General features: G+C 41.2%; 1 protein-coding gene across 1 annotated transcript; it reads left to right on the top strand.

Annotated features, from left to right (window-relative positions):
- Window positions 1–19,395: 19,395 nt before the first annotated feature.
- On the top strand, window positions 19,396–21,302 carry npvf (neuropeptide VF precursor). The gene is made up of 3 exons (XM_031854309.1): window positions 19,396–19,602; window positions 20,695–21,065; window positions 21,171–21,302. Exons 1-3 carry the CDS (start codon window positions 19,441–19,443, stop codon window positions 21,238–21,240), a joined length of 603 nt encoding a protein of 200 aa, XP_031710169.1. The 5' UTR covers window positions 19,396–19,440; the 3' UTR covers window positions 21,241–21,302.
- The last annotated feature ends 809 nt before the right edge of the window (window positions 21,303–22,111 follow it).

Genomic DNA, 22,111 nt, shown 5'->3' with positions numbered 1-22,111 from the left:
GTGGATGAATGGGACAACAACACATCGAAATAAAACACAGGGGACTGCTGTTCCTTCTCCGTTTCATAACAAAGTTATCCTAGCCTTAAAAAAGTTTTTCCCTGAAGTGCTTTTGTGCCTGAAACCTAACCAAACTTTAACCATAGCAATGTTATTTTTCTAAGAGCAATTTAAAAAACACAACTTGTTGTTAATTTGGAGGACTTGTTGGGTAAAAAGGTGGACAAGGCCTCACGTCTGCTTTGATTCAGGGACACTGCACAGGAACGAGGGGGGGGATGTGTGGCTCAGGAGCTGAAAAGGAAGACACGTCTGATGATGGATCACATTTCCCGCTCGCCTCCACCTCTCATCTTCTGTCTTCTGCTGTCCCTTCCCTTTCATCTTTAAAGTGCTGCGCCCAGGTGTAGAGGAAAAAGATGCGTTTAACTGTGTGTGTGAGAGAGTGAGACACCCACAGAGAGGCAGAGAGGTGAATGAAAACATTCCTCACCTGTCGGCGGAGGAGCACGGTTCAGCTGACAGCTTATAAAGTGTGACCGCAGTTCAGTTTGTTGGTCTTTGGGGTAATGGTTCAGCAGTCAAAGAACTGGGAGCCATAAACCTCCGAAAGGGAGGCACCCGGGGAACAAGGAAGATTAAAGGAGGAGCGGGCCAGGCGAAGGAGGAGGGGGGTTGCAGAGATAGAACAGCAGATAAAGGAAGATTGTTCATCTTCCAATTCCAATTATTGAAAAACCACAGTTGCATCATCCACTTTTATGTTACACTTCATTATCTTTAGTATCCAGCCAAGTCAGAATCCATTTAGTTTCAAAATACATCTGCAGTATCCTTGAGAAATCTCTATGAAAACACACATTATCCATATTGTAAACGTGAGAGGCAGGTAAATGTTAAATGCCCCTGAGTCACTTTTACACTTAAACCATAATAGGAGTCTGTGTCTGCTTCCACTGCTACATTTCACGCCATGCAGAAAATCAAGTTAAAGGTTATATATTGTGACAAATTTAAAATAATAAAACTCCTTTCCTCTCGTCTCTCTCTGGGGGTTACCGGGCAGACAGTGTCCCTGGCTCGCCAGCCAATTAGTGCAGAATTTGAGCATTGTAACGAGCCTGGGGGGAATAAGGGGAGTTTGATTACAACACCTAAACCTTCCTGTTGCCCCCAGCCATCACCCCGAATGTCTCACTGACAGTCACAGCTGGGGACAGCAACGTAAAATACTACAGCCCACACAGTCCTTTTTGTTAAATACAATTTGTGAATGAGCAGCCAGTGCTGTGAAAACAGCGGGTACGGTTTATCTACATTTTTTCAAGCATTGTTTGCATTTATTACAGTATGGCGAAGAATTTATCTTTCAGAACAAGAGGCTTATTGAGGGAGCTGCAGACAGAGAGTGGGAAAGAGAGAAATATACAAAGCATAAGTGCCTGTTTTTTCCTACATGCCTGTTCGTGCTTAGGGCTTCATTTGGAATGCATGGCGTAAAAACCATAATAAACGCAGGGATTGAATCATTCAACAGCACTGATTTGCTTGGCCAAACACAGCCTTGGGAGTTTATTTGTCTCTGTTATAGTGAATCAGAGGCTTGGAGAGGACTGGATTCAGTCATCCCTGTTAGAAAATGATTCAAACACACGGCTCCCACTATTTGGGGAACTTTGTAAACAACATTGTAAAAATTGAGTGGATTGGCACTTCATCTGTGTGGGTGATATGTGATTTTCTTCTGACATGACATCTTTCATGAGGTCTGGATTTGTTTCAGCACAACTCACTGATCAGACCACAGAAAAAGGTAGTTCTGAACTAAAAGTAGGGCGTCCCAGCTTCTCCAAAGTTTATCCACTAATAGCTCTCACACACCACGTGGTTTTGTCCCCTGGACGTGACCCAAACTCCTGCAAACTCCAAGAAAAGATCCGTTAAATCATCTGGGAACGCTGTGCCCTCAAAACGACTCCACCTGGCCACCTCGGATGTCATCGTGTTCCACCGTAACCCCGATGTGATACCGGCACCAAAGGATTCTGTTGATGCCAGTATTATCCTCAATGTCAGCTCGGATTTGCTGTCAGCCTTTTCCTAATGCACAGTGACAGGAGCCCCGCAGTGAGGACCGCACTCTGTCCTCTGATCGGGCAGCCAGATGGACAGCTCTGCAGCGGGGGGGGGGAGGACCTGATATCAGTGTCAGCAATCAGATCTCACCCTCTGAGAGCTTGTTTGTGTGTGTGTGTGGGAGAGAGAGAGTGCACAGTGCCAAGTGATTGTTGGGAGCATATGTGCTGACGGCGGCCAGAGTGTGTGTTGAAATGAAGATTAATGAATAAGAGACCTGAATGCATGTGTGTGGACGAGACTGGAGGGTCAGCGGACGCATGTCAAAGAGTGCACAAACTTGAGCTTATGCTTAGTATGTGTGTGTGGTGGTTGCAAGTGTGTGTGTGGTGGTGGGGGGGGCAGGTTATACTGTATCTTTAAGTTTTCAACACTTCTTGTCCCACAGCTGTGAGGTGCAGAGTGACATGAGAGAAACTCACAAAGCTTCACTTTAGCCGCGCAATTCAACGAGTCCAAAGCAACTCCTTTTCTTCAGGGTGTGGTGTGTGTGTGTTTGTCTGTTTTGTGTGTGAAAAGAAAAGAAGAAAAAGGAGGAGATGATTTTTCTGCATGTGTACATTTGTAACAATTTCAACATCAAACTCATTGACTGACAAGTGAAAAGTCCTGGCTGAGCCACATCTATCAACGAGCAGAGAGAGAAAAAATATGTTTGTCTGTCTTCAGATGAAAAATGATAACTGTAGCCATAACAGCGATGCACACTTTGCAAAGAATGAACCAGTCTCTGCATCAAGAGAAAATTACAGCTAAACTGATTTTAAGTCTTTGGCAGATTTAAATTTAGAATAATGCTGTGAACCCCTGACAGAAGGAAAAACGACATCGCTCATACAAAAGTTTTGTTGGTACAGAAGTTGAGTTATCATTTAACAGTGCACATAGCAAAGTTTTTTTTGGATATGCGACAGAAAGAAAATCTGTTTTCCCAAAGTTCTAAGGCTCATGATACAAAAATTATACTTTATCAATTGTTATCAATCAATTTTAAAATGTATACCTTTTAAGATTATTAAATTTTTCAAAACGTGTCTGTTCACAATGGGCCGATTGCTTGGTCTCCAGTATTGCTGCTTGGAGCTCTCTTCAGATTCGCTCGTCCAAACAACGTCACACTCAACTATAAATTCTCTGTTCTTTGCGAAGGGTTATATCTTGGCTGGGAGTCATTTCCTCGAATTGCATGGTTACCTGGCAACCTCACGATGATGATGAGGTAGTCCCTGATCTGGTTTTGGATTTTGTTACCTTTGGAAGGAGCCGGACTTTTCCCGGACAGACTTGAGCGTGGTATTGAATTCTCATCTGACTTTTTGGAAGAAAGAGAATAAGCGTATTTTCCGAAATGTCAAACTACTCCTTGAAAGACAAATACAGCCTCGAGATCATTACATGTCCAATTTCACGGTTTTCTACATCAGCTATGGCATAGCTGCTGCAGCTATATGTGTGCAAGCCTCTACCTGAATGTTAGAAATAAGCTTTCTGTAAATCAAAGCTAAACTAAGACAGGCTACATCAAAACAAAAGTTATGATGTCAGTCCACAAAGTATAGTGAGTGAAATTGATGAAATCAAATTTTAGGCATTTCAAGATCAACATCACTTTTGTCTTTTTTGTTTTAAAATCGTATCTTTGACAAACAATTTACATGTGGAAGGACTTGCACTGGAAGATTGTCTGCAAGAGGAAAAAAAAACTTTCCAGTCATCCTGAAGCTGCAGCCTGCCTTTTAATTATATCAATGAGAAGAAGTGTTGAAAGTTACAAGCCAAAAATGAAGTACTGCTTGATGCCCGTGTTGTGTGCTGGATCCGCAATAAATATGCCCTACGACTGATTAATATCACAGCCTCTACAAGACAGTTTGTCTCAAATGACAAAAGACAGTAAACCGAGACAGCAGCAAAAACAAATGGGCAACACCAGGGACATAAATAGCAAGACGTCAACACTCACAGCAAGACACTGACAAAAGCCTCATGAGTGTTGGAGGCACGCAACATAATTATGAAGTACAGATGTATTAGTCAAACTTTCCCACCCCTCCTTTCAACCCGTGTGTCAGTCTGTGTGTGTGTGTGTGGGTTTGATGGGAAGTGTGCATGTGTTTCCCTGACAGCTCTTCATTTGCTCTCTCGTCCCGCCTTTCAGCCACAGCATTGATAGATGTGACGGTGCGAGGCAGGGAGTGAGACGATCTAACCCTTTTCAGCATCAGATGGCTCTATTGAGAAGAAGCAGGGGAATGCCAGGCCTCCCCCCCTCGTCCCACCCATCCTTTCTGCCCCTCCAGTCAAGCGGAGTAAATCGGAAGTCCACTCTCCAACAGAGAGCCAGGACTAGTTTAGATGCTGGTTCTCACTTCAGGCTTCAGGTTTTAGCTGCCAAATGTGTACAAATATATCCGCAGTATTGGTCAGATTTGGTGGTCATCCTTTTCATCACTCACCAGCTAAACACAATGTCTTCTCTCTGCTGTTACCTGAGAGATCATCTATATCTCTTGTGCTCATTTTTTCTGTCTTCCCTTTTTTGTCACTTTGCGTCTCTATTCATCTGTCCGCCCTTCCATCTATCTGTCAATCCATCCATTTATCCGGCAGCATCTGTCATTTCTCTTGTCACTTAAATCATCCGTCCATTAGGCCATCCGTCTTTCAAGCTATCCACTCGTCTACTTTTCAGAGCGTCCCTTATTCATTCATCTGCCCATCCCGTCTATTGTGCACGGTGACGTTGCTTCGGCTGCCGCTGTGATCTCGACTTCTTTCTGCTGAGTTGTGGTGACAGATTTGAAGTAGAAAATGGCTCGGCCGGCACGTGCTTTTACACAGATGAGGCCAAACACACCTGTGCACCTCACAACACGCAAACACACCCAGAAACACGATGCTTTCCATGAACTTATATAACTGTTCCTTTCACCTTACATGCCAGGTGAGCTGCTGCTCTTGAACCAGACTCTCACGTTGCGACGTAAACAGGTTGTGTAACTTGGGTCAGCTAAATGAATAGGGAGGATGAATTTGCTATATGTGTGCGTTTGTGTGTAAAAGAGTTTGTGTGTTTGTGTGTGTGTGTGTGTGTGTATACATGGGGTTGACAGGGGGGTTAGAAGCCAGGGGCCCTCTCTCGGTCTCTCTCTTTAGCGAGTGAGTGAAATACAGGCCTGGTTGTCAAGGTGACAGGCCCTGACAGCACACTCCAACTCAACTGTCAACAGCCTTTCACCAAAGAAATACACACACACACAACACACAACACACACACACAGGTCTCCCTCTCTTTCTTACAACACCCTACACACTGTATTACGTTTTTCTCGAAGTCTTTTTCACCAGATTTCTTTTCGTCCTCTGTATATTTTCCTCTGACTGAAAGTTACTACTTACATACTTGGCAGCAGCTCTTTGCACACACACACAGATTGCCTTCTCTCATGCTCAGGCAGGTTTGCACCACGCAGAGCACTTAATGTGTATTTAGATTTGCCTGTGCGAAGAAGCCGGGTGCTGCTATTTTGCAATTTGCCCAGGTGAGGGCCGGGTGTTGAGAGATGAGAGAGCTAAGTGAGAAATCATACAGCAAAAGGGAGGTGACAAAATGAAAGGTGTGAAAGAGGTAAAATGGAAAACGGGGAGCGACTGAGGGTAATTTATTATTATAATGTTTTGCCTTTCAGTCATTTGTATGTACCCATCCCAGTCTGCTCAGCTAAGTCAGTCACTCTCCTCATACTGAACTTCTCTACTTCTTGTTTCCTTGGTTTGTCTGTTTGTTTGACAGCTGGGAGGTCTCCCACCATGACCTACCTGTCAAAGCCTGTCACAAACCTCTTTCTGCCCTGCTGGTACATACACACACCCACACACACACACACACACACACACACACACATACAAGACAGACAGAGAGAAAGAGAAGGAGTTAGAGGAAGTTACTTTTCTTGAAAGCATCCTGAATTTTGTTGCTGCACACAGTCAGTCTGTCCATAGAGCACATGGTTTCAATATATTCTGCAAATTCAATCCTTTTCGCCTGCAGATTAAATATGAACCCACAACTGTCACCACAATGGCCAAACACAGTAGCTTGCTGGTTTTAGCTCTCCCAAACTGCTTCTCAACGAGTTTATTGTATAGTTGTAAGTAGGTTTTTACTGGTAGCGTTGGAAAGGTTCTCCTCGAACGCTTCCATGTATTCCCATCTTCACTTTCACAAACAGGAATGGAATTCCAGACTCTTTGGTAACAATGACATTCAATGTAAATCACCAGGACATGATTTGGAACACAGATGTTGCCTTTTCCGATGGGACAAGACTTATCAGATACTCGCCAAATAAATAACCAACGTGTTTGGCTCAATTGAATGCAAGTGTTGTTTTTTGCGTAGTCGAGTCCCAGTAATTAATTTAGCTGCTGAAGCAGTTGTTGATCACTTGCTGCAACCATGAGAGGTTCTTGAGCATACAGTCATAAAATAGCACAAAAGAAAATCAGGCTGATGGGTCCAGTAGTATGCAAGATTAGCCGTGGACAGACAGACGGATAGCTACACACACACACACACACACACACGAAAACACACACAACCGATTTGAGCAGGCTTACAGTCTGGGTGGAGAGCAAAAGGGGAAATCTCGATACTCACCAGCTATCGTTAGGCAACCACTTAGCTATTTATGCTCTTTTTTTAGTTTATCCACATTCATAATTTGTTTCTTTACATGAATATTCTTTTTTTTAAACCTCAAAGCTTGTTTGCCACAATATCTATTTGTCAGCTTTAAACAAGTCCTGTGTTCCCATTAAACCTCTAACCGCTTAAAGCTCACCTGAGTCCCGGGGGTGAGCTGTGTCGGCCTTTAGGAACCGGCTGACTGAGAGACTCCTTCATTAATCTGAGGCCTCTGACAACTGTCTGTCAGCAGCTGAGGGGGATTTCCACACTTTCTGTGTCTGGTTGTGTTTGAGAACAAAACCGTTCATTACAGCGAGGCATAAATTCTGACGCGGGATCTCTCATCAGTGGCTGGCTTGACATCGAGCGTCTCTGAGTTAATTCACGTCTTTCCCTTTGAGCTGCACGCTCATAAATTTAAAGCAGACAGTGCAGTTGCAAGCATTCACACTTGCACCATATGTAAGTAAGCAATCCTCACAAAATCACCTTTAAATGCAGGCCTAAAACATTTGCTAACCTGTCTGCACAAACCGGCGAGTGTAACCACTCACACAGTGACAAACAGTGACAGTGAGATCAGAGAGGATGCACAGACAAGTTGATACACAAAAGCTTTAAACTGATGATGTTGACAGAAAAGAATCTGTGAAGAGCAAATGCTGACATGTTCTGATACAGTTTAACAAAAGCTGCTGATGACAGGCAAGTGTTGGTGTTTGTCTACGTATTTAACTAGGACTAGATTGTTGTGGTAAAATGACAAAAATCTGTAAATCAGTTACCTGTTCTACTTTTTTTTGCATAACAACACACTGTACGCACAACATCGATGTATTATCACCTTATAAAGTAGATATGGCAAACATGTTTGCAAACAGTTGCATATTTGCACATGGAGCTGACACAGACGAACATAAAAATTCATTGAGAGTCGATTGACCGACCCTGTATGGAAATCAGATTTTTGTGAACCGACAAACGTCCTTTCCTTCCCAACACGGAGAAAACAATCAAACTCCACAGACCCTTCTTCAGCCCTAAGCACTGCACCAACAATTAACCAATATCAATTTCTCAAATAACAATGATTAAGAAACACGACAAATAAATAAATGACGCTCGGTGTCTGCTGGTTGTGTAAATAAGCAACTGTTTGCTAACAAGTTTGCGATATAAGCTTAAACAGTAAACTTCACTGGAAATTAATACAAATTTACAATAAAATAAAAAAAGTAAATAAAAATAAAACCTAAATATATAAAAATGTAGGGTACAACACTTGCAAGCTACATGATTTGTACTACGATCTTATTCCTTATCAGCCAACACGTACCCTTATATCTATTTATACATTTGGTCAAAAGTATGTGGGCACCCCTGTTCAAATACTGTTGGTCAGGAGCTGTTTGTCAAGGTGTGGTCCCGACCCCTTAATTCCAATTATGAGAAATTGCAACGATACAGCATACAATAATATTTTATATGTTTGCAGCTCTGTCAGTTTGGAGAAGGTCCTTTTTCATGTTTCAACATGACAATGACACAGATTGCCACAGATAAAGGTTAAAAAAGTGAAAGCTGAAGTGTTAGAACTTGACTTGCGTGCATAGATTAATGGAATAAAACCCTATCCAACACCTTAGGCGTGAATTGGACTGCCCGTCCCCACTAATGGTCTCGTGGCTGAAATTGATCAAATCCCTGCAACCAGCCTCCAACATCTTGTTGAAAGCCTTCCAAGTCCCCGTTCTTAGTTTAGTGCCCACATCATTCTGGTCAATATAAGCAAAAACTGGACTCTTCAGTCAACAGTTATTTATAAGTTTATTTTGCTTTGGCAACAGTGTTTCTAAACCTTTATGCCAATAAAGCCCATTGGAAGTGAACTGGATTGACACATTGAGAAACAAGAGAGCGAGAGACAAAGAGACAGAGAGAGAAGCTAATGAAAGCGAGCAGAGGGCTACCACCCACTGGAGTAGACAGCATTCACTGTCTCACTCTGCAGAAAGTCAGCATGGACACAAAAGGTACAAATGCCATCTGGGCTAGGAGGCTATACGCTACATCCAAAGACAATAGGGGCTCAGTCACGCTGCCTAGCCCAGCCACGGCCATCTGCTCTTGGTGAGAGTGAGTGGGAGAGGGGACCCCCTGTACCTCCAGGACCCCCACAGGTCCCGGAATACAGCAGGATGGTAGACTGAAATCAGCATAATATTAGAATCAGGGTATGGAAATATGAATGAAGACGATCCGCTTCTCAACATGGCCACAATAGAGGTGGTGACTGAATGAGGCGTGTGAGGCTTCGTAAGCCTCCGACACTGGGAATGAGAACATGTGTGGTGGTTTTCTGACCAACAATGGTTGATAGGAGAGAGCAACTGTTACAACAGCGGGGGGGAGAGGACGGTTCGGAAGGGAGAGTGGATGCATGCAAACATCTATACATACACCATGTTGTAAGAACAGATGCACACACACACTGCACAACAGCGGCTATTCATCATGCAGTGGAAAATGAAACAAAGACACCGAGAGCCGAAGCCTTTGACTTTAGTTTCATCTCGTGTGTGACTGCTCAGAAAACTTAATCTGCCATCGTTTGAGCTCAGAAGTGTGGTAGATTAAAGGAGATACAGATCCCTCTCCAGCTATGACCAGTCTATACTTTGGCACGATGAATATACATACCGTGAAGTCATGTCACGCCGTAGCATGACAGGGAAGCAGCCAGAGGGAGAAAGCATCTCGAGAATCTAAGTTTGGGATTTGCAACTGGGGCATTGCACCCACATGAACAGCAAGCAAACCCACACTGACACAGGCAAGCAGATTCATATATATACAGTACGTGCCACACATGCACATTGCAAACATGCAATCATGCAATCCATGAACACACGTACCATCTATCTGCTGGCATCAAACCAGGGAATTTTCCATTTACATATCATATCTCCCAATTATTGCTCAATGAGCCTCTTTGAGGTCTATATGGGTCGCTGTCTATATTTAGCAAGTTTCATTTCTGTAACAGTGCCAAAAGTTTTCCTTAAACCTGCAATAGTTGATTTTTTTGGCCACCTGGGGGCAGCAGAAACAAGTAATAACCACATTGACATGCCACCTTTAAAATGTAGTTATATTTTCTGCTTTAGAAGTACAAAATATAGTTATCAGATTTTGTCCCATCATTATACACATAAAAGTTCTTTCTTGAACTTGGAAATAGTAGTTTGACCAAACAAACTCAACTCATGGTTCACTTACTCGCCTTTCTGGAGCTTTCAACTGTATCACAGTATTTTGTTTTCAATTGTCATGGAGATTGATCTGTTGACATGGGAACTCAGTGACTATTGGGATTTCTACCACATATCACTTTTATTGTTTTTTTTATTAAAAAGGCCCACTGATTAAGACCATGTGACATGGTTGATAGCTCAAGAAAATCTATTAAGTGCACCTTGAGTTGAGGCTTTTTTGTCACAATAATTACATAGTTTGCCGTAATGGAGAAAAACATTACAAGTGGGCAAACCAAGACGTAGTTAATGATCATCATGGGGCAAAGACACATTATTATGTGACTTCATTATTCCACTGGTTATATTGTTGCTCTCCTTTGTCTCCAGAGCTAAATTTAGGCAGCTCATGTTATTTATTAGATACTTTAGTCACTAATAGCTAATCCTCCTTCTGTGTGTGAGTTTTTTGCATTTGTCTTCGTGCCACCCCAAAATATGTTGTTTTGTTTAAGGGGTTTTGTGGAATTCTGTATCTGTGGTATCGGTTCTTTGTTTTGCTGCACTTTTTCCCACGCTCAGGCTAAATGACTAAAACCACACACACACACACACACACACACACACACATATGCATGCACGCATGTCTCTTGCTTGCTGGTTTGGCTGTTTGTTCACATATTCTGAGAGCAATAGAGGAATTAGGTAGTGAAGGCAGTGGGAGATCATGGTGATGATCTGACTAGGTATCTGACAGCTCAAAGTCTGTGTGTCTGTTTGTGTGTGTGTGTGTGTGTGTGTGTGTGTGTGCGTGTGTGTGTGCTCCCTCTTGTGTCATCTTCACCGAACCGCAAAAAGTCACATCAGTGCACCACCTCGCTGCTCCGCTCATTTCCATGTAACAGCTAATTTACTGCTCAGATCAAGTCAGATGTCTAATGAATATACACATCTTCGCTAACAAAGAACTTGGATGACCCCTCTCCCCCTTACACACACACACACACATACACACACACACACACATGCTCTAATCACTGCTAGCGTGCGTCAGCCTTCTCATAGGGAGGCATCATTCATGCCCTCGGGGGCCTCCAAAGCACAATGCCAGGCTTTTGGAACGTTGGCTAAATCCCCGTCAGAGACAGTCAGCCTGGCTGCCTGGTCGACTGTCACTTCAAGCAGACTGTATTTACAGAAACCTCTGGAAGAAAAGGATCTGATTACCCCGGTGAATATATACAACGCATCAATCAGCAGGAAGGGAGAGAGACATCAAGAGACAGAAAGAAAGAGAGAGAAAGTGGAGAATGGTCCAATGCTGTGGTTTTATTGGTGCTCTTAAACCTCTCCACACACAAATGCGTGCATTCAATCACACAAACACACACACACATGGACACACACACACACAGGGTTTTTCTGGCAGAGGATGTGGGTCCAGAGAGCAGTCTGGTGTTTCGGTTTCAATCTTCCCCTCAGCCCAGATCAAGTACACCAGCCGGCAAATAAAGATGATGTCACTATCCCACAGCTGTCTCCACCACTCAGTGCTGCACTACACTGTGTAGGTGTGTGTGTGTGTGTGTGTGTGTGTGTGTGTGTGTGTGTAGGTGTGTGCGTGTGTATGTGTGCATGTGAAAAGCTCCGCTGAGGTCAAATATGACTCTCTCCCTGTCTCCCTCTCTTTCATTCTGTCTTCTTTCAAAACTCTGGGGATCTACATGCTGTGCTGAAAGCTATGGTCCAGATCAAGTTTCCTGTGTGTGTATCAGACACACACACACACACACAGACACACGCACATTTTGTACACTCCAATTCTAGCTGCCGGGAATGGCACAGGGAGAGTGGGAAAGGGAGGGGAAATGAGGGGAAAGTAGGGATGCTTTTACAGGAGAACCATCACAAACCATCAGAGGATAACAGTATCTTATTCACACATAACGGGCCACACACACACACACACACACACACACACACACACACACTGAATAGATACAGAGCTTGTGCATATGTGGAAATAAAGAGAAACTTATTATCCTATCGAGTGCTGTACTCACTCGTTCTGTTTTGTCAAACTCTATTCTTTCAAAGCAATTTACTTGCTTTTCTCTTAAAAAGAGGCTGAATGAGTTTCAATATAATCATGGGGATGAATTTGATAAAGATAAATGAATCACTATTCAAATTAAAACACATTTTCCTTTTCTAGCTTCTGTATACCATGCAAAAACAATTGTGTTGGATGAGTCGTATTTGTTTTTAAATATTATCAAAACTACATCAGAAAAAGATGTCGTCCTCAGGTTTTTGTATGAACTAATGAATAACGCATGATCAGGAGCAGTTGCACCTTTACCATGAAAAATGCAGGAAAGTCAATCAATCTCTTCCAGCTCAGCTCAATTTTTCCGGAGAATGTAAATAGGCCCTGCTATTTAATATTTAATATTTTTTTCTTTGAGCCAAGGTTTTGACAGAGGTAGATAATCAACCCACCAACCACTTTCTTTTGAAGCCAGATACCAAATTTGAAATTTAAAAGTTTCAAAAACAAATGTCACAAATAGCATTTATTAATGTATTTTTAACATAGAAATTACATATAATCACACACTAACATCACGGCATAATTGCACACTTAATAAAGAATAACTGCTGTATGCTCTTAATTTATGTTGGTTAACGCACCAGAGGTTGAAAGCTTCCTGGAAATGAAACATGAGTGTTTATACTATAACTGAAAGCAGCTAAGTGCAGGCACTTCAATACTTGAACTGAAGCCGTTTTTTTGAATGGAGGACTTTTAGAGGGCTGTTATACTATATCTGATTTAATTAAGGGTTTTGTGTGACTTTCCCACCACTTCGACATAGATAGCACGTCCACATACACACTGGTTTAACTTACGTATAATGCAAACTATACATACATTTTGCATTACTTAACATTACGATTGTCTTGTTCAGCCTTAGGTCAAAGCTCACTGTTTAAATTAAATGAAGTATGCAAGATATTTTTTATAGATTTCCCTGCACCCTATTTGTGTAATAACAAAACAATTTTCTTATAATAAATATATCTTAATCAAAGACTTATTATGAGGCAATTGAAACGTGTTTCCTTGCACTCTAAGGCTCCTCGTGTTTATTTTCAACCGAGCCTTTTTCTTTGACCTGCCAAGTCTGACTTCTACAACTCAGTGTTTGTGCAGATAAGCACAGCACGAAGACACAGTGAGAAATGATCAAAGCAGCAATGATTAATCAAAGTCTGGTATTTCTTTCCTCTCATGTTATTGCTGAGCCCCCCATCTAGCATGCAACATAAAGTGAGCAGTAAATGAATCAAGGCAGGGCATGCTTCCTGTCTCTGACTCAGTGTATGAATGTCTCATGTTATCAATTAGTGATAATGTTGAACAGTCCCTTCTCCATCATTGTGGTTGCAGTGGACAAAACCCTTTTTTGAATTCTTGAGCTCTATTTTTTACTTCAGTCTGATTTATTCCATGTGACAAATTACAAGTGGCTTGAATGAGACAAAAGATATTTTAGGAGTTGTACAAATCAGATTTTTTTTTGTGTTTACAAAATGCTTACTTTCATCCTCTTCCCATTTCTCCCTGCTTTGCTTTAATTGCTGTACAGGGTTCAGCTGCACGAGAGGTCGGAGGTCACCGTGTAGCTCTCCGTGTGGGTGTCTAAGATGACATTTGACCTCCACTGACCTGCTGAGCAGCAGCCAAACGGCCTGGCCAACTGGGAGCAGAAAGTAGTCCCAGAGGTCAGGAGAAACACTTTCTTTACTCACAACTTCACTTTCTGCTTCGTGTTCTCTTTCTCCCATCACTGTTATATTTTTCATGACTATATGTACACAATCTAAGCCTTTAGTTTAGCAATACGAGCTTATTTTCTCACTGACACAAGTGTCTTTAGGATTTAGGCACCGGGGTTTAAAGATGTTTCTAGAGTCCGGGGATCATGAAACTCACTCAACAGATAAATGGCCGTGTAAACATTTAAATCAGGTAACAGAAAGGAAAACAACAAAATGACAGGGACTTGTTTTTTCCCACCAAAACAGCAGTAATGTTTCTGCTGTCATCTTGTTCCATGATATTATCAGACAATCCTTCTCACAGTTTTGATTTGTCCTAATACACATCTTGCACCTCTATTTCTTTCATCACAGTGTTTTGCAGCTGCAGCTCAATCGCTCATCTTCTCCACCCCAACGCGTTATTTATCTCTCTACACTTAATGGACCTTTAGTGTTTATAGTTTTGGGAAAAGGAATATATCTTACAATAAAAAAAATAAGCAAAACATATGCTGTGGCCGATTTTTCTACCAAGCTTCTCACACTCTCTCACACACACACACACACACACACACACACACACACACACACACACATCCCTCTCCCAGGGCCCCTTTTTCCTCCCCTCATCCTTCCCATCCTCCACCTCCCCTCTCTCATCAAGGGTCATTTTACTCAGTTTCCTGCCTGCCTCTTCTGGCTTTTACCTCTCCATCTCTGATTGGTGAATTTCAACATGTCTCTGATTGGCCAGTGCTTTTAGTGCCTCCCCCTTGTAAACACCACTGAAAGCACCTCCCCTTTTGAAGGGATACTCCTTCTTTCTCCTAGGTCTGCCTCCTCCTCTGACTCCCCGCCTCTTCTTGGGGGCTCCTCCTCCTCTACAAACAGAGAACAAGGGTGTTAGAGTGCCTCCTTGTGGACGACACGTTACACAATGAACACTATGCTGTTTAAAGACTCAGATTATTCTGCACTAAATACAACAAAAGATGAATTTCCTTGACAAAAGGCATTACACTGACTTGAAATTCAATAACTGCTTCACAGGAAATAAAAGGTTCAAGAAACAAAACAGAAAAGAGGCTCTTACAGACAAATCTATCAATTCTGGACCCCGGATTTAATTATCCAAACCTAGAGTGCCATCTAGTGGTCGTGTAAACTCTGACATCTGAGAACTCAGAAGTAAAACACGTTAAATGTTGAAATAAACTACGGGCAAAAAAAGCAGCAAAACAAAACTATTCTCGTCCGTTTTTAATTTTGAACAAAAGTGGCACAAATAAAGAGCAAAAGAAATCAAAGTCAGAGAGAATTAGTATCGTCTCAGATTCAATTGACTAAAGGTGTTTGCCTCCCCACTCGCAGGACTGTTGGAAGCTCCCTTTCTTTGATGGAAAAAGTATCTTTCAAGCCCAAACTGGCTTTTCATCAAAGCTAACAAAAACGTAATTACTTTTTATTTGACTCAGCACCTGAACACAACACATGTTTTGTATTCTAATTAGCTGACTAAAGGCATAGTTGACTATAAATCCCAATCATATGAAATCATATTGAGTTAAGTAGGAGTAATATGTGCATAACTCTATTTTCTTCATACAGAGCTCTACCATGGTGCCATGTAGGCGGCAACAAATCAGCAAATTACAAATTGGTGGTGCCTGGTAAAAAGTCATTTAAGCTTTTCAGGAACAAAGACAAATGTCCTTGTTGTAGTCTGAGTATTATTCAAAGACACTTTGAGAGGGCTTAATTAGCTTGCAATGATTCAAAATGGTCTCAGGTGTGAAGCCTATAATCAACCAAAACCAACAATCAACGAACATGTTTTGTCTTCTGTGCCATAGAGCTCCATTTAAAATCACTTCAGCGAGACAAGCACTTCTTGACATGTTTCTTCTTTATGAAGAAGAACATGGGCATCATAGTTTATTTTGAGACAATCCTATATACCGTTGTGGAGCTGTTTTATGGTACCAAATCCAAAATAGTTCCCAACAAACACATTATTTTCTCCTGTTGAAGTAATGTTTGATATAAACTACAGTGCCCAGCTGTTTAATCCAATTATTTGGACTTTTGGATTCAGCCCTTCAGTACTTACCACTCTGGGTCTGACTGAGAGTCACTAACAGACTGAGTGAACTGAAAACTTACAGATTAACACATTGTTTGTGTTGCTCTTTTATTGGGACTTGTTGCCAATAACAAAAAGAATGTCTTTAGAGTAATATTATGTCTTATTAGGTTTTGCACAGTTTTACTACCCGTTTTAAAATGGAAACTATATCAGGATAATTTATTGTCTTTTCCTGAGATGCTTTCAGTGAGGGGCAGGAAATGCTCAGGCCTCTGCATGTGTGGTAGGTTAAATACTTTAACATAAAACTTTCTGACATTCTGAGGAAAGAAAGACACTCCACTTCCTGTCTTTCACCATGTCTGTCACCTGAACCTCCCGTAGGCTCAAAGTTTTCACTCTTTCACTTCTCTTATTGGATGTGGTCTCGTGAGAGACACAAATCCGTCATCATCCCCCCCTCAAGAATACAGCACAGAATTACAGCGGCGGCACAAACAGCGGTATGAGGCTGTGTTTCTGTCTGACCGGTGTCCCATACATCATAATGCAGTGATCCCGCAGAAATGGATTTGATCATTGATAAAACTATAACCCGTCACAAGGGCTTGATGAATGTGTCTCCTTGCTGAGTGTACGGGCATGTAAAGTGTTGTGATGATGACCCGGCTGATGTCTAAGTGAGGGGGAAGATAAACCTCTTCATAAATCAGCTCAACAGAGGGATAGCAGCACATTCACACAAATCATCCCGGGAATCCGAGGGTGTCCCGGTCCTGCAGGAATTCTGGGAAGGCTGCCAGATACCAGACAGAGAGACAGACGGGCGAGGATCAATGGTGTCATTGTGGCCGGTTTCAATCTGCTTCCCGCTTCTGTCTCTTCTTCAGTCTATTTTTATTTGTGTCTCTCTGACAGTCTTCCTCTTCTTCTTGATTGAGTTGTGCAGGAGTTCACAAAAAAAATAATTAGAACACAGACGGATGAACTTTTTCAAGAAATTCTTCGTCTTATACAAATGAGATGAAACATGGGTGCACAATAAGTCAAAAGCATGTTGTAAATGGGAGCTTCAAGGTGTATTAAATCAAACCTGCAGGGCAGTATTTCTATCAAGGAAGCTGTGTCTGTTTTCAAGCGGACAGCATGTAGAAGCAGAGAAGAGGGGAGGGAGAGGAGGCCCACAGGCAAGAAAATGGAAAGATGAAAAGGCCGCCAGGGTGGCGAGGGATGCACATTATAAACATTAAGAAGAGAGAATTACAGTGGCGGAGAACAAGGTCCTTGGGGGAGTGCTCGGAGAGCTCGGTGAAAGAACAAAGGGAGAGCTCGAGGTATAGGAAGCCCTCTGCGGATAAGACTCTGGATAAGTGTCAGAGACAGGATCGTAAATCCAGAACCCCATAGTCTGCAAGCTGGGGCCGGGGTCAGGGAGGGAGAGCACAAAGAGGAGGGCTGGGGAGAGGTGGGAGGTAAATGATAATACTGAAAGATAGACCGAAACTGTAGCCATAAAAAACATCTTAAGGTTGATATTGAATCACTGAAACCAGATGCTTCTCTATGCGATTGGGATACTTTTCCGCTGAGATGCTTCAAACCGCTGTGTTAAGGGTGGGAATTGACATGGCAACATGGCAAATGGAAACAATGTCAGGGTCATGACGCATGGATCAAATTAAAGCAGGTTGTCATTGTCCGCCTGTGTCTCACACCAGACATTCCTCACTATTGACACGTTCAGAAACAGGAATGGTGAGTGACGTCGTCCCCACTCCCGTGTTTGCTAAATACTTGTCAAAGCTTAATAGTCCAACAGTTGCTAGATACAATAGTTTCAATAGATGAATTGCAGTTCTAACAAAGAGAGACGGAGAAAATACCGCCGGTCATTAGGTTTGCTCCAAAGTAAGACCAACAACACATAACTGCAACACAGGATAGGAGCCAGTTTGAGTGCCTTTTGAAGAAAGATTAATGTGACATTTAATGTCTTCTGTGGCGAATTGTCAAGCATGAGAAAACAGCCCTGATGGTGTCGTCTTAGGTTTGGCTTGGACTTCAAAAAAAAATTTTAAAAAAATATATATATATATATATAACTTATATACAATATATAATAATATTAATAATAGAAAGCCTGCATTGCAATCTCGGGAGAGGGAGTTGAGGTGTTTACCAGTCATGGAGGCTCTAACCCTAACATTGCATGGTAGCCCCCTGCCATCAGTGTGTGAATGGGTGAATGATGACATGTAGTGTGGAAGCGCTTTGAGTGGTCAGAAAGACTAGAAAAGCGCTGTACAAATACAAATCCATTTAGCATTTATTTAGCGTTTTTACCTAATTTGCCGATATGTGTGCAAGGAATTTGGCTCTGGTACTGTCGATGTTTATACGAGGGGATAGCGCACCAAATCGCAGAGTAAAAGCCAAACAAATGAACTATTAACTCAATCATTTGGTTTTTTTAAATACAAATTTCATGGCCATTTTTAACAGTAAATGTATATATTTTGATACATTTTCAGTGGTGGCAGCTTAGGGCTGAGACACAGGTTTGGATCGGAAAGTATTGAGAGATAGAAAAATGTATTGTTAATGTGTGGTTTTATGGTGGGATTAATTGACAATGACAAAATATACAAGGCCTTCAATGTGCTCCTCTGCATGTGCAGCTCTTCATTAACTGTGTCCAAAACAAGCAATGACGTCAATGATAAGGATAATGAAGGTGTTAACGGGCCAATTTACAATTATGTTACAAATAAAATATGTGTAGCAAGAATTTCAGATAATATTTTAGATATTTTCATTTATTTGAATACATTTAAGGGACAACATAGGACATAATTGAATGCATCAAACAACGAGTAACTAGAGTTAAATGATTAAGAACAAGAGAAAAAGACTGCAAAAAAAATAAAAAATAAAAAAAAAAATAAAAAAATCACATCAGCTAATTTCAATGCTTTCAAGATAAAAATGTGTTCCTAAATGACATTGCCAGCAGGATATAATTAGCAAAGCCTGCAGTATGAAGAAAATGCAACCTCTATGGAATTGAACAATACTAGTTATAGCACATGAGCATTGGTCTGCCATTCAGGATTTCCATTGAACGTCTGGTTTTAGTTTCCCTATGATTTCCTCTGGCATCAATACCAACTGGTTCATTAATCAGCCTAATTAGGGCATTCATGCCTTTTCAAATATATTTCTCAGAGCTTGATAATTATTGAGACAGGAATGTGTTAAGCTTGAATTAGTGGTTGAAGGTATTAGTGTATGCGTCAGGTTGTGCACATCTGTGTGTGTGTGTGTGTGTCTATCACGTGCGACAGCTGACGTATGTTTTCAGGGGTCCTTAATAACAGTGTGGTCAACAGGAAAATAAGACATGTGTCCTGGTGCTGTCCTGAGAGAACACGTCTCCTGCCGTTAACATGTTGACCGCTGTGTTTCTGTTAGCGCTCCTGATGCTGGGGGGTCTTGGAGGGGCAGCGGCGTCTCACTTGCAGGTCTATGGGAAATCAATCAACAGTGATAAGACTTTGATGAGCAGCAATGATGGAGGACACACTGTGAAGAAACAGCCACACCAACAGGTAAGAACTATTTAACTAGAGATGCTTATTCCATTGGGAAGCGGGATTCGTCTTGTTAGGGTTTCCTTCACAGCTGAAAAGACTTGGCGATTAATTGAGTTTGTCAATTGATAATTGTAATTTTTCCAAGCAAAAATGCCAAACAATTGCTGAGTAAGCTTTTTAAAAGTAAAGATTTTATATTTTACTTTGTCATTTTTGATTGTAAATTGAATATTTCGGGGTTTGGGGGTTCTGGTCAGATAAAAAAAAAAGCAATCTGAAGACAGACTTTTTCACAATTTGTTGACATTTTATAGACAAAACAAGTTAGCTTCAGCACTACTTTCCTTGTTTTGTGCACTGCCTCTGTCAAGATATAACCAATTATAATTAACTAAAACTATTTTTCATAATGCCATACATCTTTTTAAAAGGAAGTGTATTAGACCAATACGGAAAATGACCAACTATTTGGGTTATTATTAAGAAACATAAAAACTGCTATTGATATCACATTTACACATTATGATAGAGCAACTGTGAATACATCATTGGTTTGGATTTCATCATCATTGGCAAATAAAATTACAATAAAATATAAAGTGAGTCAAATAAATCCTTTTTACTGCATGGAGGGTATTTTGATGTATAAAATAACATGACGTGATGTGACCTAACTAAGAAGAATATAAGTAGTAAAAACTAAGGCCGCAATGAACAGTTGACTTGTTTATCGATTCATCTTTTGACTATTCTCTTGATAAATAAAGTCAGTTTTTCAACGCAATGTCAAAACAATGTAAGTCCAAGGTGAGCCTAAGATGACTTATTGAAATTGCTTGTTTTGTCCAACCAACTAAACACCTAAGACTTTGCATCATAAACATTTACTATCATATATGACAAAGAAAAGCACCAAATCATCATATTTGAGAGGATGGAACCAGCAAACAATTGTAATTTTTGTTTAAAATAAAGGTGAACTGATTATGTTGACTAATTGACTTATGGATTGATCGACTAATAGTTTCAGGTCCAGTAAAGAACACGTGACAATATTCTTAAGTTAGTCTGATCTGGACTTCAACATGTTTTTGTTTCCAAAAAAAGAGTGAAATCCGCAGGAGTTTGGATCTCGAGAGCTATAACGTACTCGTGACTCCCAGAACCAACAAAATCAGCCTCCCGAGCATCATCAAGCTGTACCCGCCCACCGCCAAGCCTCTCCACCTGCACGGCAACATGCCCATGCGCTTTGGACGGGAGAGTGTTCCTGGTGACGACAAGTCCCCAAATTCGCCCCCCAACATGCCCCAGAGGTTTGGCCGGTCCTGGGGGGCGATTCAATTGTTTACTGAGGGCCCTAATGTCCGAGAAGCACAAAACCCAGTGCTGCCGCAGAGATTTGGGAGAAGCAGTCCGTATAGGAGGCTTCTTAGGACTCTGGTCAATGAGAAGTTATTAAACACTGGCTTGCATTGGTAGGCAACTCTTAACCCTTTATTTCCAATTCAATTTAATATCCGTACACGTCTATGAGTTTTGTTTGTTGTGAATAACGCCGACTATGTATTCTCTTCCCACAGGGCTAAAGATTTTGACTTTACAACCAGCTCAGAAGAGGTGGAGGTACAAGAGAAGTCCTTTAGAGGATGAAAGGGGATTCGAAAGGCCAACACAGAGGTCTAGCATGTAAATATCAGTGTTTTTACTGTGAAGACAAAACAATAAAATGTTTAAATGTATGCGTACCTTTTAATAAAGTTATATTATTGCGAAAGTGGTTTGGGTTTTATTTTTTGCTTTTTAATTGAGTTCGACTTACTTTTTGAAAATACAATTTTTTGTTTCATATTGGTGGACGGTGTTTGTATGAGGCTTCTGGTCCCAAAAGAACCAGAGAGGACACTCCTTATCTTTATCAACTCCTGCTGTAGAAAAATATATAATTAATAATTATTTGTGAAAAGCACTTGGATGAGTGGGGTGAATCAGGATCTAACAAAATGAACATATTCTTTTCTGTAAGAGATTCAAAAATAAAACGATTTACATTTTTAGAACGATACCTCCACGAAAATGTTACTTTTTCTGTTATATTATTTATATTCATCAAACTGCATTATATTTGTCTCTTCTTTTTTTTTTTTTTTTTTTTAAATCAAGCAAGCTGCAGATGAAGACACAATTCTGCCAATTCACAACCACAGACCCAACTGCTAGGAGAAGCCATAAAGTGTAAGTGGTATACTCAAACTATAAAGATAATGTAACACATTCTCACGACCAAGAGAGGAAGACAAACACCAACTCAACGTCTCCACGTTGAACAACATAGAGGGTACAAATCACAGGCTCTTCAAGGGACCAAAGGGAAGCATAAAATATATAAAGTTTGATGGATTTCAAAATAGTGTCCTCTATCTTTTTAGAGGTAAACAAGAGAGGTTATAAAGGCGCCAGTGCCCAGGGAACGCCTCTTACTGACTTCAATACACTGATATGTGTTATAAGAACAAAGGCTGCT

This window comes from Anarrhichthys ocellatus, unplaced genomic scaffold, assembly GCF_004355925.1.
Source record: "Anarrhichthys ocellatus isolate YVR2014 unplaced genomic scaffold, GSC_Weel_1.0 scaffold14, whole genome shotgun sequence".
Classification (NCBI taxonomy): domain Eukaryota; kingdom Metazoa; phylum Chordata; class Actinopteri; order Perciformes; family Anarhichadidae; genus Anarrhichthys; species Anarrhichthys ocellatus.
This window is presented reverse-complemented; position numbering and strand designations above follow the sequence as displayed.

Coding starts and splice junctions, on each gene's coding strand:
- npvf (XM_031854309.1), top strand. CDS start 19,441: ATGTTGACCGCTGTGTTTCTGTTAGCGCTCCTGATGCTGGGGGGTCTT. Junction 19,603..20,694: donor AGAAACAGCCACACCAACAG/GTAAGAACTATT, acceptor TTCCAAAAAAAG/AGTGAAATCCGCAGGAGTTT. Junction 21,066..21,170: donor TTAAACACTGGCTTGCATTG/GTAGGCAACTCT, acceptor CTCTTCCCACAG/GGCTAAAGATTTTGACTTTA.